Source organism: Cyprinus carpio, chromosome B16 (assembly GCF_018340385.1).
Source record: "Cyprinus carpio isolate SPL01 chromosome B16, ASM1834038v1, whole genome shotgun sequence".
Lineage (NCBI taxonomy): Eukaryota > Metazoa > Chordata > Actinopteri > Cypriniformes > Cyprinidae > Cyprinus > Cyprinus carpio.
Window position 1 is genome coordinate 8,903,940 of NC_056612.1, and position 15,664 is coordinate 8,919,603.

Consider the following 15,664-nt stretch of genomic DNA (forward strand, 5'->3'; position numbering starts at 1 on the left):
ATTTGATTCTCAGATAACTTTTGTAAAAACCTGTATTCATTTCAGATAAAGTTTTTATTTCACTTATATTTGCAGTGTATGTCTTGGTGTAAGTTTATTTTTAATCTGAGGAAGAAAAATAAATCACAAGTATAGGGGGAAAGCGATGGTTTGGAAAATATTTTATTCTTTTTAAATCAGAAAGACAATGTGAAAAAACAACATCACCACATCACTGAAAGATGGTAGGAGAAACAGGCTGCAAACACCACACAAGAAAAAAGGCATTTCCGTGACTTATATACACATTATATACACGTTTTATACAGGCCCGGTAAAAATATAGACCTCAAAGCACTTACGGCTGTCAGTCGTTGTTTCTGACACCGCCAGACATTCACATGTAGAAAAGCTGAGGAACAGCTTTCACAGATTTATAATGAATATTTACCATGGACATACCCTAAACACATAAAATACAAAAATGGTTTATCTGCCAGATTACATAATACATACAATCATCTACGGTACATAGAGAATATTCAAAATCCATACAGGTCCACAAAGTAAAAAAGAAGAGGAGAGAAAGACATTTCTTAATAAATACAATAACTGAAATACATTGGCAGAAACGTTCGTATTGCAGTAGGTTGGTTGTCTGTTTAGTGTCTACTACGTTGCCAGCATTTAATCCGGTGTGCACTTTTCACCACTGATGTGTCTGTTGTGCAAATATCGGTTTCACTGTATTAATACAAACACTGGACAAAGCATAATGGAAAAATAGCTCTCTATTTGACTGCTCACATTGCATTCACAATATAACTTTCCTATTCATTACATTTGTATTATTTCCAGACCAAAAGTTTCACTTTTGGGATGTTAAAGTCAAGATGTTAAGAAGGTTTAGTGTGGTTTAGAGGAGCAGAACATAATTCTCACCCATAATAATAATAGACTGATTAATCAGTACTGAGTGTTGGTCAGAGAAAGGCAGTGATTGTTGTGTCTTGAGTCCATAAACACAAATTAATAAATAATAAAACCTCCACACAGAAGCAGAAATGAGAGTGAGGCCTAAATTGTGAAGGGTCCAAAAAAAAAAAAAAAACCTAGATAACCTTTAGATACTCCTGAGCTTCCAGAAAACCACCCCACAAGCCAACTGTGAAACTATTCAGTTCTTGGGTTATAAATTTTAGAACTAAAAGAACCTCCAATCTAAAAGGTCCATTACACAGAGCAGATAAAAGCACCGCATTGGAAAGTGAAATGAATATGAACATTGTGTGCAAGGTTTTATAAAAGTAACATCATTAGAGACCCAGTAACTTTGAACAGAGAGGGGATAAAAATTGACTATAAAATGTTAATCAGGACATTGTTAATCATACTGTACTGTAGCTCTCTGGAGTTTCATGTTAATATAGGTATTTTCTGACATTCACAAATGATCACAAATTAAGTTTAGAAATAGTGTCAAAAACCTGCAGTGTGACCCAAAAAAGAAAATATTCCAGTAAAATAGCAAATTGCACATATTTGATTTTAAAATCAGTGCCAAAACACATTAATGCAAATCCTTAAACCTCTATCTACTTTCAAATTACAAACTGTAAGTTTAGATCTAGTTTTTAGTGATATTAGCTTGTTGTGGGGTAGATACGTTTTTTCTAGATTAAACTTTAGTTTTGTGCAGCATTAAGGTGCATTATCAAAATTTTCTGTAACATGATATATTGTGTATCATCTGACAAAGACTTAAAGAAGTCGCTGAAATGCTTCAAACCAAAAGAGCAAGGCAAAAAATTGTTTTACTTCACAATCCCCATTAACCCAAACCCTATGACTTCTGTCCACAGGTGCACATTTTTACCAAATTTGATTTTTAACAAACATTAAAAAAAATATCAAAAACAACATGAATATGCATAAACACTGCATCCACTGTGAAGCTGTATAGAAAAGTTCTTCAATACAGTCTTGTGAAAGACTGACAATTTACTTCCTTTGCATAATTTTATCTGCATTTTCTTCAGGTCTGCAAAAGATCACATTGGTCCCAAACCTGCATGATGCAGTTCACGGACTACTGTTCAAGACTACAGTCAGCCCTTCATCTAAATACTTCAAGACTGCAATATCAGTCTGAGATCTGTGTGTAACAGAAGAATCAGCTCAGACTATTGTTTGAGTAACAGCCAAAGAGAAACCGTAAGTAATGTCTGTCAAATGATAGATCCATTAAAACCCATTTCCTCTGTTAAATGTTATGAGCTAAATGGATGCGATAAAAGGCAGCTTCTTTGAGAGCTTTTATTGAGCCGAAGGCTCTTCGGGTTTTCTTTCCAGCTCCTTTATAAACTAAAGTGTTCACATGTGCCCTAGTAAAGCACATTAGTGTCTATTTCATTCTTTTCTTTTTTTCTTCACTTAGATTATTTAATCTCAGAGTCTAAAAGTACAACTGTATTAAAGAACATTTATGTTGGTTATAAAGGATTTTACATCCTGTCAGTTGGAAATCAGCAATGAATGACCTTAAGATTTTGCATCTATCGACAGTACAAACAGTTAGAAGAATATAAATTCAGCTTACATTCGTTAAATTCAAATCGCTTCAGTCTTGTCTAAACACTACATTGTGTATAATGCTAGAAAATGCTTAGGTTTTTATGAAAGGGCCAGTAAAAAACGAAACAAAACATGCATTGTTTAACAAAATCATCTGTAGATCTGAAATGATATTTCATAAGCATTTCGATGTTGGTCCAAGTGCTTGGAGGCCATGTAATTTCTGTATCCAGCAGAAATGAGTGTTTTTATATCAACGCGTTGCTCTCAATAGCTGCATTAAGGCAGATGATTGGAAGACGTCATGGAACATCAATCATTCAGTCAGACTACTTATTAATATGTTAGTTAAAAGACAACAGCTGCAGTGCCACAAGAGCACATTAGTAGCATTTAAAAACGTACAGGAACACAGAATGAATATTTACAGAACTATACACACAAATATTAGGGGACCCTTGGCATGGCAGCATTATGTGCAGTGAAAAGAGAGAATATGGCATGCAAGCAGGTCCTTGACAGGTGATTGGTCCAGTATGGAGGAGTATGGGCAGTGGAAGAAAAAACTAAATTCAAACGACAGATGCACAGAGATTCAAAGGCAAACCAAGCATCTGATTTAAATGAGAGAGAAATCTAAAATCTACTTAGTGGCACCTCAAAGAAGGCAATCGTAAAGCAACCAACCATGAAATACTAAGCCTGAATGTGGGATAGTTTGAATATACAAAGCTATTTTATCTGTAACATTCAAATGCATTTACTTTTTACAAAGTGGGAATCCTTTTTGGTCATTTTTCCCCCTGTATTTTTGTTGCTCTTAGGGCGCATGCTGTCTTAAACACAGAAAGAGCTGGAAAACTCACCAATGAGATGCTCTCATCAGATTTACTAAAAAAAAAAAAAAAAGTCATAACAAAATTAACCTTCATATATGTATATATACAGAAGCCACTGAGAAATATAAGTTGTCTGCTTATCTCTGACACACACTCCGTCACAGCATAATGCCTTTTGAGATAAGTGTACTGGAGCGCTAGCAGCCATTAGTCCAAGTCACACCAGTTCAGAAAAAAACAAAATGTTTAAAGGCCTATATAAATAAAGATCTATGCTAATAAAGATTTATGCAACATAGACTCCAACGATACTATAAAGTGGTGCCAACTGTGTAACGTGTTTTTTCCTCCCAGCACTAGCTAGGAAGAGAAAACTAAAGAGTTTGTGCATCCTGCTTGCTCTGTTTGAAATGTTTAAGAGCGAACAAAGAGTGTGACCGAGATACTAACATCACTTTTCTAATAATTTTGTTGTTAAAACTGGTTTTAGCAGCATTTCCTGTGCAAGAGAAAGAGCCACTAAAACTCCTCGCTCAGTGGCTTTCCTTCATTCTTTCTGTCTCTCAATTACTTTTAAAACATATTTCATTGTGCTGAGGCCCTGGAGTTCTTTCCGAAAACCCCCATCATACCAGCGCTCAGAAGCGCCCCTCTTCTCTTTTTAGGTTCTGTGTCAATCTCGTTTAAATGCTCTGCTCTTGTTTCATCAGTCGTCGCTCTGCTCTTACTGAAAAAAGAAAAGAAAAAGAAAAAGAAAAAAAAACATTTGGCCTTTAATAAAACAAAATTTGGGGATCAGAATGAAATTTTTTAGGCACCCGTAAATTTGTTCATTTAAAACTTACAAAACAAATGTCAGTTTCTGGGATGATGTCTTTGAGAGAAACAGCATCTTCGTTACTTAACTGCTCATCTAAGTATTCGGCTCCAGTGCTGAAGAAGACAGAACGTATTAACATTTTGTCATTATATACACACTCTAAAAAAGTTCTGGGCTCGGTAAGATTTTTATGTTTTTGAAAGAAGTCTCTGATTTATTTGATCAAAAACAGTAAAAACATTCATATTATTGCAATAAAAAAATAAATGTTTTTCATTTTAATATATTTTAAAATGCAATTTATTTCTGTAATGGCAAAGCTGATTTTTCAGCATTACTCCAGTCTTCAGGGTCACGTGATCCTTCTGAAATCATTCTGATATGATTTACAAATCCTTGGGATCTTTTAGTACATAACTGCATGACATATATCACACCATGCGAGTGGTTTTGGATATTTATTTATGAAAATCTTCCATATTGTGCCTTTACGGAAGAGGATTAGGGCCAAGCAATAATAAAAAAATAAAATAAAATGTTGAGATTAAATTAATTAAATTTCGAGAATAAAGTCGCTATGTTTCGAGAAAAAAAGTCAAAATAAAAAAAGTCGTTAAATTGTGAGAAAAAAATGTCGAGAATAAACACTCGTGTCTTGTTCATTTCATCTCGTTAGATGCCATTAATTAACGTCTTCAGTGAGTTGGGCTGAAGAGTAATGCATTGGGGAGCATCGACTAGTACGATTGACTGGATTCGAGTCCATCTTTTTCCAAACACTCATTAAGCAACTGATTTCCACTTTTCCGATGTGATATTTGATGAAAAAAGGAAGAAAAGTGAGTTTGGCAAAAGACAGACTCGGAGCCAGTCAATCGTAATATACGCTACTCCCCAGTGCATTACTCTCTAACCTCCGCCACTGAATAACACTGTCCAACGAGATGAAAAGAACATGAAACGAGTGTGTTTATTCTTGAGTTTATTCACAACATTTTATTTAGACTTTTTTGTTGAAATTTAATGTTTTGTTTTTTTTCTCGAAATGTAATGACTTTTTTATCGTGATTTAACAAGTTTATTCTCAATATTTTATTTCTGCTTTTTCTCGTAATTTAGCGAGTTTTTTCTCGAAATTATTTTTTTTTCGTAATTGAACGAGTTTAATCTCAATATTTTATTTAGACTTTTTTTTCGAAATTTAAGGAGTTTTTTCTCGAAATTTAATGATTTATCGAAATTAACGAGTTTAATCGCAACATTTTATTTTGACTTTTTTTCGCAAAATTTAACAACTTTTTTTCTCGTAATTGTATGTTTAATCTCAACATTTTATTTAGAATTTTTTCTCGAAATGTAAATTTTTTTCTCGAAATTTAACACGTTTTTCTCGTAATTTAACGCGTTTAATCTCAACATTTTATTTTTTATTTGTTTCTGGAAATTTTACGTGTTTTTTTCTCAAAATTTAATGACTTAAATCTCAAGATGGTTTTTTTTTTTTTTTTATTATTGCATGGCCCTAATCCTCTTCCGTATGTCTTTAATAAATAGAAAGTTTCAAATATTTATTTAAAATTGACAGTTCTGATCGATTTAATGCATCCTTGAGGAATAAAAGTATTAATTTCTTTAAAAAGAATGTCCCTATAACAGTTAAATCATGAGAGGTGGTGAGATGAGAAGTGTGTGTTCAATTTTACCTGTGAGGGGCGCTGTTGTCAGGCTCAGTGACTGCAGATTTGTGCACCTCCACCCCTACCGACCTGTTAATAAGCCATCATTATTATACATGGGAAGATTTCAACAAGAGAAGAAAGACTGCAATAAACTACACAGAAACAGTGACAGATTAAGATAATGTGCAGAGGTACCTTTGAGGAGGGGAAGATGTTGTCATGCCTGTGCTGCCAGGTAAGGAGTTGGGCAGATTTGTTGCGGCAAACTCACTGGAGCTTCCAGCCAAAGGATCGGTTTGTGGAAGCAGGTCCGGTCTGCCCGACTGCATGCCTGAGAACAACAATCACACAGCGAGTTATGACTTGCTTTATGCTCCAAAGAAAGTACATGGTAAAAGCTTTCACAGTAAAAAAAAAAAAAAAAGATTCACAGTACATCTGAATCACAGATGAAAGTCATACACAAGAATATCTGAAACCAATGAATCTCTCTCAACTCTTCAAATAAATTCACAATGTTTTACAGTGATGTCTGTAAGGCTGTTTAAAATTTGATATAAGGTTAGAATGATTTATTGCAGTGTCCCAGCTGTTGTTTAAAGAATGAAGAAAATTTTAAACCAGGGATGATGTAAATAGTTTGGGTTGCATTACTCACCACTGTCTCCTTCTGTATCGGTCTGGTTAAGGTGAGTACGGTACACCAGTCTGGCGTCAGCGACTGTCTGTCCACCGGGAGCCGAAGCAGAGCTTCCCATCGGAAGCCGTCTCACAACACTCGAACAGCCACTTCGACTCTTCTTTGATGGAGATGATTTTACTGGGAACAGAGAGAGGATTAGGATGAAGACATCACAAAAATATTAAAAGCTCAACGTCTAAAAACTAGGGTCGTCAGTTTAACGAGTTAACTTAGTACTAAAAAATAACGTGATTATAATATTTGAACACAGTTAACGCACTGGCCCCCTAGAGAGCCATTTACTTCATTCCGGCCGTTTAAACGAATCGAATGAAGACATTCACTGCCACCTGCTGGCAGATTTAGTAAATAATAATATTAAAAATAAAAAAACCATTAAAGGGATAGTTCACCCCAAAAATTTTAATTCTGTCATCATTTACTCACCCTCATGTCATTTCAAACCTTTCTTTTGTGGAACATAAAAGAAGGTGTTCTGAAGACTGTTGGTAACAAAGCTAACTTTCATTGTATGAACAAAAAATACTGAGATGTTTCTCAAATTATCTTCTTTTGCGTTCCATAGTTTATACTAGGCCATTTATGTGTAATACATTTTGTGTTGAATCAAATAAAATATTTCTTTCTAAAGCTACAATTTGTAATGTCTACTTGACACTTTCTCATTTAATACGAAAATTGCTTTAAATAATCTTTTGTGGGTATTTTCACAGTCAAATGTATTTTGTGATTAATTTGGTTAATTAATCCACACAGAGAAATTCATGAGATTAAAAATTTTAATTGACTGACAGCCCTACTAAAAACATAAAGGTTGGGGAAATAAAAAATGAAAAATGTCATTTACTCAACCTCATGTTGTTTCAAACCCATAAGACTTTTGATCATCTTCAAAACACAAGTAAAGGTATTTTTATTGTAACCTGAGAGATTTCTGTCCCTCCCACCAAAACTTTTAAGACATCATAAAAGTAAGACACAATCGCTTTATTTCACATACAATTGATTTTGGATTGTTGATATGCTTTTTGAATATGCATTGATCAACATTTATGTATGAATAATACATTTAATCCATTAATTATACAAAACAATCGTGGATATGGATCACTTTTATGATGTATTTCTGAACTTTTGAAGCTTGAAAGTTTTGGTGGAATATCTGACTCTCTTTCGATCTCTCAGCAGCTTTCAAAAATATCTTCATTTGTGTTTGGAAGATGAACGAATGTCTTTGGATCAACATGAGAGTGTGTAACTGATGACTGAATTGTCATTTTTGGGTGAACTATCCCTCGCTGGAAAAGCTGAAGTTTTATGAACTTACGTGCTTTCTTAAAAACTGTGTTGCACATGAAACGCTGGAATCGCTCAGCGTAGAATCCAGGCCGATGTACAGAGACTGTGTCCTACAACGTAAATGAGAGCAATGCTATTTATCTCATACGGTAGCAAATAAGTGCAAAACTATACAATAACAATAACTAATGTTTGCTTTTTACCCCATCGTGAACCAAGGCCTTCCAGGAATGCTCTATTTTTTTTATAAATCTGAAGGAAGAACAAAAGGAGAGATATTAATGATGGACACAAACATGCACACTCAATGGTTGACTGCGAGTAATCACCTGTATGACTGTAATATGTCGATGATCCCAATATAAACCAGTATTCTCTCTCCTTTACTGTTGCGTGCAGGGATTCCTCCCCATCTACAGACAGAACATGAAATTGGATGTGTTAAATATGACCATATACTGCAGCCAAATGATGAAAACATACAAGGGCAGACAGAATAGGTATACAGATGAACTGCATGGTTCCACTGAAAATCAAACAAACACATAAGAGGGTGAAAAAAATAAGACGTTGACTAACTGGTCTTCTGTTTCCAGGGCTCCTTTTCCTTTGGCCTCTCCCTGTATGGACTCCATAGCGGTGCTGTAGAGAGCTTTCTGAGCCTGTGGCCTCCGGTGGTCTGGCGTCACGGCCCCCTCGGACCCCCCGCCCTCTACTACCCCTGCCCGCTCACGACATGCCTGATCTACATTATGGATTCCCACCAACAGACTGTAGTCCATAATCTTAAAGCTCTGCAGCAGCTGTCAAGTACAAAGATCATATGTTACTAGAAAAACAATTTAATACATTAGAAAAGGATGAAGAACAAATAGAGTAAGTCTTTTGCATACTTAATGGTCAAGCAAAAAGAGTAATAAAATCACTGCAATCAAAATAACAGTTCCTGTTTAAATGGTATATTGTGAATATTCACTATACATTGCACTAATCAACATCATACTAATCACGGATTCTGCATTTAAAACTAGCATGCAATAACACTCAAACACAAGCATGCATGCTCACCAGGCAGTCCCGCTGGATGGTTTTGGAGAGGGCGTTGTAGTTGTCTGGTTCTAGCTGGATGCCCTCGGGCATATCCTGGATGAAATCCAGATCTTTGAAAGTGGGGACCCTCTTCTCTCTCTCTTTAGGGGAGGCACGCCGCTTGCACGTGGAGCCCTTCAGGTCGTATTTGAGGTGCATAGGCACACTGCAGGGCAAAAGGTTATTCATTACAACGATACGGATGTTCTTTCCACCCGCCTGCACGCAATACAAGCCGTAAAACTTGGGGAGCAGCGTTCTCTTGTTCTGATTCAGATTCTGAGGAGAGAAGGAGAAGAGAATAGAAAGAAAAAATCTGTAATAACAATCTGGGCCTCAATGGTTGCTACAATTTGACTTAAAATGTATTATGTTTCTGACTGAGATTAAAAAGAACTCATTCTAGACAGAAGTATCTAAAGTAAAACTCACCATGAAGTACCCGGGAAGTAGCTTCTGCAGGAACTCGGCCTCTTTGTGCTGCACTGTTTTAATAATGAACTCATCATCGCTTGTCACATAAAATATCGATCCACTCGCTCCAGGGTTGGACAGTTCGATCAAAGGATCATTACACAGAGAGTACTGCAGACAGAAAGAAACCACAAAAACACAACAGGGGGTGTCCCTTAGGAGAATGAAGAAATACAATTTTCTTTAGTCTTGAGTGTCACATGATCCTTCAGAAATCATATTAATATGCTGATTGGATGCTCAACAAACATTTCTTAGGATCGCAGTTGAAAATGGTTGTGCTGCTAATTTTTATGTAGAACAGCGCTCTTTAACTGCCACTTTTGATCAATTTAATGTGTTCTTGCTGAATAAAAGCATTAATTTCTTTAAAATAAAATATCTTACTGATATATGTATATGTATATAGTGCACAAAAATGATTAATCCATTTAACCGTTATCATTTTCTGAGTTCAACAATATCAGCAATACATATTGAAATATTATTTAATGTATATTTCATCATACCGCAATCTTTATGTAAAGATTTTTATATAAACTTTTTTAATGGGTCAAACTTATTGTATGAGTTTATTCTCAAACCACCAGTTTATAGACTTTATAAAATAGATGGTTTCATCGGGCGCACGCGCCTGGCCCGATGTTAACTTCCGGTCTGTGTTTGTTTATCAGTCTGGCGATGGCTTCGGCTACATAAGCAAAAGTTAAAGTTAAAGCGATGAGTAGACTGATGTTGGGCTCGGGTGGTTGCTATATGCCTGATAAAGCAGCGTTTGTGAGCTCAGCGCTGCTTTGTGTACAGCAGTTACTGGGGAAACCCGCTTTAAAGCACCTCCTGCTGGCAGAGAATGAATTTGCATTTTCAGTAAGTCTGATTTATGCAACAAACATATTTTGCTCGTTATCAAAAATAATCTACTCTAGAGGGACTACTTAGCTGTTGTTATTGATTCTATATGGAAGTCTACCAGAAGTTAAGTTAGGGCCACAAAAGCGCGCATGCGCATTAACGTTTGTTTATGTTGTTGCCATTGAAAGTCTATAAAACGGATAGTTACAGTCCTTGATTCTGATTGGTTAAGCCGCATTCAAAGCTGTTGTAAATTACTCTATAAACATACACCTCTTTGTTTCTGCATCTGTGTGTTGCTTGGCAACTACTTTGTTGCAACCACAACTGTTTCTGACATAAGAATAATGTTTTTATTAATATCATTACATTTTGTGAAACCTTGCTACATATATGGAATAACAGTTTCATAAAAGCAATAAGCCCTGTGAAGTCATGGTTTACAGTGAATTTATAACAGCTAAAATGGTTTTAGGCACTTTGCTCCACATTGTGCCTTAGCTGTTATAAATTCACTGTAAACCAAGGCTACTTGGGGCTTATTGCTTTATTATATGAGACCTCAAGGTGCGAGTGTGTTTGTGGTTCAGCTAACCAGATAATCGTCAGGTCGAATGCCAAAGAGTTCTCTGAAATATCTGAAGGCGATGGGGGCGTAGGTCTTAAACCTGAAGTCACCGTGGTGATGCGCTGGGGTCAAATTACTTCCTTCACTGCAGGAGGAAAAACAGAGACAGGGTTATGAGTTTCTGTTTTATTTAAATTTTATTTATTTATATAAACCCTGTTATTCAGTTTGAAGGTTTGAACAGCCAAAGACTCTGATATAGTTGGCATCTCACTCAGTTTACAGACACAAAGACTTAACAACAGTCAGCACACCAATTGAGATCTATTTAATGGGCCATAAATATATTTAAATATATCTACAGAACGATTGAGTATTTCTGGGAAACATATATGCAGGTGAGATTTGTTTTCACACACACCTGGGGAAGAAGATGCTCTCTACTACATAGAAGTCCTGCATGAGAACGTCTCTCTCTGCTTTCTGACTGAGGCTGCCCACAGTGTGTGTGATGCCCAGCTGGATGGCACCTTTGAGGGCCGATGAGGTCGTCTACAGGCAAATAAAGAGTACACGTGAGAGAATGCGTGAGAAATTAGTGCAAACAGAGAGGACAGACGGGAAACACTAGATACGTATCACAATGATTGTTTTAAATAACCTACAAATGAGCTGTTATGTAGGTGGTGTGGGAAGGTAATGCATTTAGAATAAAACCGTAATTTCCAGTAAAACAAATGCTGGAATGTGTCATTATTAGTGAGTGGGAGATATAGGTTAAAAAAAAAAAAAAATTCTTGATATTTTCCACTCTTGACAATATTCAATATGCGTGTTTATTCTAAATATTTAATGATAAATATTTAACAACTAAAATCCTAAAAAATATAAAATCATTTCAGTTTTACAGACTAAATCAACAAAAGCAAAAAATATATTTTATGTTTAATTTATGCACAAAAATGTAAATGCATAGCAAAATACAACATTTTAAAAAATCACACAAAAAAAAACACAAAAAAAAAACAAATGCTTTCAACAAAATTACTATATATATATATACACACACACATACATAAACCTAGATATATAAAATACACACACACATACATAAAAGGATTATATATCCTAACCGTTTTTTAAATAATGCATTTGAAAAAAATAATGATAATGCTGATAATCGCCCTTCATCCTGTGTACCACTTGTATGATATTTACATGGTCCTTCTAGAAAAAAAGCCATGTTTTCCACACAATTTATCACTAAAACACAAAAAATAGTATTTAATATTTTGTGTGCATCTGTTTAACAATACATAGCAATCAGCAAAAATATTTACCAGATATGTAATACAGATTATAATTTCCTAATTCATAGAATATAAAAAACAAAATTAAAGCAATATCTATCACTGAGTCACAGTGATTTAAGCAGATTATTTCATAGGTTCATGAAAAGGAATCAAACCTATCAACTTTAAAATAGAGAGAAATAGATATTAATGCTTTTATTATAAGGATGCATCATGAAACTACTCTCGGTCCAGGAAATGTAATGGGCAAATAGAAAGTACCTTAAAATCACTGTGATATTCATTTTACATACATTTCATCACCATTTTAGAACATGTCATTATAATCTCTTTTTCCTTTCCAACTCCACCCTTTGGTCTATTCCTCTTTTTTTATATAGGTTCCTCTTTTTTAAATTTTTTTTATTTTTCTTCCCTTTTCTCTTTTATCAGATGACACATCTGACTGCAAGCTAGGGGTGGGTGATATTTTACACTGTCCAGGCGATATTGATATTATATTGCAATATGAGAAAAAAAAATTAGAGGCAAAATATATTAACCTTGCATAACTAGACAAAGTGAGGGATTGGACATAGACCTGAAAAGTCTTTTTTGTATTGTGCCATTGTTTTTCTCAAAAAGTGCAAATGTGCAACATGAGGTAGGTCTGTATGAATTAAATTAAATTAAATATTGTGTGTTTGAGTAGGCCAGTGGTTCCCAAACGTTTTCTGCCAGGCCCCACTTTTTGAAGTGAAAAATATTTTCAAGACCATTCAAGACCACACCCCCCCACCCCCTTTTTTTTGGAAGGTCCCTTAAGGGGCGGTCACACTGCACTTTTTCGTTCCATTGACTTCCATTCATACGCATGCAAATGCGTCAGACCGGAAACGCAAGCTCATGCGAAAAATTTCGCATTTCGCTGCGTTCCAAAGTTCAAGTTTGGTGAACTATGAACTGCGAATTCCCATCACGTGAAGACGTGGGACCATTAGAAAATCGATACGTCACTGCGTGACCTCTCTGTACAGAAATTCAAAAATTAAGGAAGCGCTCATTTTAGCCATAGCGCAGCATCCTATTTTATATAATACATATTCAAAAGATTATAAAAAAAAAAAAAAAAAAGCTGCATGGTTCGCAGTGTCAATGGAAACAGGAACAGATGGTACATTTGAATGAGGACACATTTTATAATTTTTTATTGCTTAGTGTGTATGTATTTATATAGAGAGAGAGACAGACAGAGAGAGAGTAAAACATAATAAAACGCTTTCGACGCCGGCCCAAAAGGCACAGTTCAAGCACATTAATCCATGTTGTGATAACTGAGACCGTTAACCTGCTCCCGCCCATATTCGCAGCGGTGTCCGGAAAAATTTCGCACGTTCAAAGTCTAGTGTGACCGCCCCTTTATGCTCGCCAAGGCTACATTTATTCATTAAAAATACAGAAAACACTGTAATATTGTAAAATATTTTCAATTTAAATGATATATTTGAATGTTTTAACATATAAGATACTGTATTCCTGTGATTAAGGGTGCATGATAAATATCGGCCAATAATTAATGCGCATCTTGTCAGTTCATTATCAGCATGGATTTGCGCAGCTTGTCAGTTAACAACAGCTCTGTGTAGTAACAACTGCTCTATGTGAAATCACGCACCTGATGGAATTTACCGCTGATTAGAGAACCGGCTTTACTGACGAGATGCGCATTAATTATCGGCCGATATTTATCGTGCACCTCTACCTGTGTTCAAAGCTGAATTTTTAGCACCGTTACTCCAGTCTTCAGTTTCACAAGATCCTTCAGAAATCATTCTAATATGCTGATTTGCTGCTCAGTAAACATTTCTGATTATTATTAATGTTGTAAACATTTGTGCTGCTTATTATTTTTGAGGAAAAACAAATTTCACGATTCTCTTATGAATATTTGAAATGGCCCTTTGTGTCAGAGCACTGGAGTTCATCAGAAATAGAATGCGGCATCAGTTTACCGTCATGGATTTGTTGCGTCGCATCGCGTCCACAGCAGAGAACATCACTAGGTTCTATTCGCTTTTGTCAAATCACGCTGATCGCGTCTGGTGTAGACACTAGGGCTGTGCGATATGGACAAAAAAAACCTATCACGATTTTTTTGATCAATTTTGCGATTTCGATTTTAATCACGATTTTGACACACACAGACATGCTTTACAGTCATAAATGCATTCAGTATAACTTTGAAACATATTTACAAAAGAAAACCAATGAGAGCTTTATCAAAAAGTTGTAACATGCCTCTAGAACAGACATAAGTCAAAATAATCACTAAGTAAAGATGTCAAACAAAATGTCGAGAGATATGGTAAAAGAAATAAAATAAAATAAAATCCGTGTCCAGGGCTTTTTTTTTTTTGCCATGCATTGTTCATAGAGCTCATTGTAGCGGTGCCTCAGGTGCTGAAATATATTTATTGCCCAAGGTTCACACGTACTCCGTTTGCAGTGCGAGAGCACGTTATTGTAACGCGAAAGCACATTAAAATAATGCGCGAGCCCGAATCTCTCCGCTTGCACGCATATTTCCTTTGCTTTGTCACAAAACCAGACGCGATGCTCAGATACACGCTGCTTTTGTCCGGAGAGAGTGCGCGCACTTAAAACATGTCTCCTCTCACTCACTCACAACTCTCTCTATGCTCATGTGCTAGATATTCATTCTTTTCGCACCTTTCGATTTCTAACCTTTTCTGTTCACATCTTTTACCGCGTGCAGTGTGAAGTTCTGATCCATTAACATGGGCTCGGAAAAAATACGCATCACAGACAGTGTGAACCTAGAGTTAGGCATATGCCCAGTCTGTTCTGTTCTCGCGCTCCACTTAGGTGCGCTGCATTCTGATTGGTTCAGATAGCATACTGCGGGAGGTCGGGACCGCGGAAAATCGTGCTATAAAGCGATTTAGAAATCGTGCACGCTCAAATCGTGATTTTATCACGATTTCGATTAATCGCACAGCCCTAGTAGACACGTTTTCGTATTTGTGAATCTTAAGTACAGGTGGATCTCAATAAATTTCAATGTTGTTGAAAAGTTTATTTATTTCCTTTGTTTTCACTTTGGACCACTGGGCAACAGTCCAGTTCTTCTACTCCTTAGCCCAGGTAAGACGCCTCTGACGTTGTCTGTGGAGTGGCTTAACAAGAGGAATACGGCAACTGTAGCCAAATTCCTTGACACGTCTGTGTGTGGTGGCTCTTGATGCCTTGACCCCAGCCTCAGTCCATTCCTTGTGAAGTTCACTCAAATTCTTGAATCGATTCTGCTTGACAATCCTCATAAGGCTGCAGTTCTCTCGGTTGGTTTTTGCATCTTTTTCTTCCACACTTTTGTTTCCACTCAACTTTCTGTTAACATGCTTGGATACAGCACTCTGTGAACAGCAAGCTTCTTTGGCAATTAATGTTTGTGGCTTACCCTCCTTGTGAAGGGTTT

General features: G+C 36.0%; 1 protein-coding gene across 1 annotated transcript in view; it reads right to left on the reverse strand.

The window, feature by feature from the left end:
- Positions 1 to 146: 146 nt before the first annotated feature.
- The window catches only part of LOC109111379 (phosphatidylinositol 4-phosphate 5-kinase type-1 alpha-like), a 29,982-nt gene continuing 14,464 nt past the window's right edge, over positions 147 to 15,664 (reverse strand). Inside the window, exons 4-16 of the mRNA XM_042740531.1 lie at positions 11,298 to 11,428; positions 10,904 to 11,021; positions 9,415 to 9,567; positions 8,962 to 9,261; positions 8,473 to 8,696; positions 8,223 to 8,306; positions 8,097 to 8,145; positions 7,922 to 8,003; positions 6,550 to 6,711; positions 6,087 to 6,222; positions 5,916 to 5,978; positions 4,238 to 4,325; positions 147 to 4,119 (exon numbers count right to left, since the gene is read on the reverse strand). Of these exons, the coding sequence (XP_042596465.1) occupies positions 4,117 to 4,119; positions 4,238 to 4,325; positions 5,916 to 5,978; positions 6,087 to 6,222; positions 6,550 to 6,711; positions 7,922 to 8,003; positions 8,097 to 8,145; positions 8,223 to 8,306; positions 8,473 to 8,696; positions 8,962 to 9,261; positions 9,415 to 9,567; positions 10,904 to 11,021; positions 11,298 to 11,428 (1,593 nt within the window). The 3' untranslated portion in view covers positions 147 to 4,116. The remainder of the gene's footprint in view (positions 4,120 to 4,237; positions 4,326 to 5,915; positions 5,979 to 6,086; positions 6,223 to 6,549; positions 6,712 to 7,921; positions 8,004 to 8,096; positions 8,146 to 8,222; positions 8,307 to 8,472; positions 8,697 to 8,961; positions 9,262 to 9,414; positions 9,568 to 10,903; positions 11,022 to 11,297; positions 11,429 to 15,664) is intronic.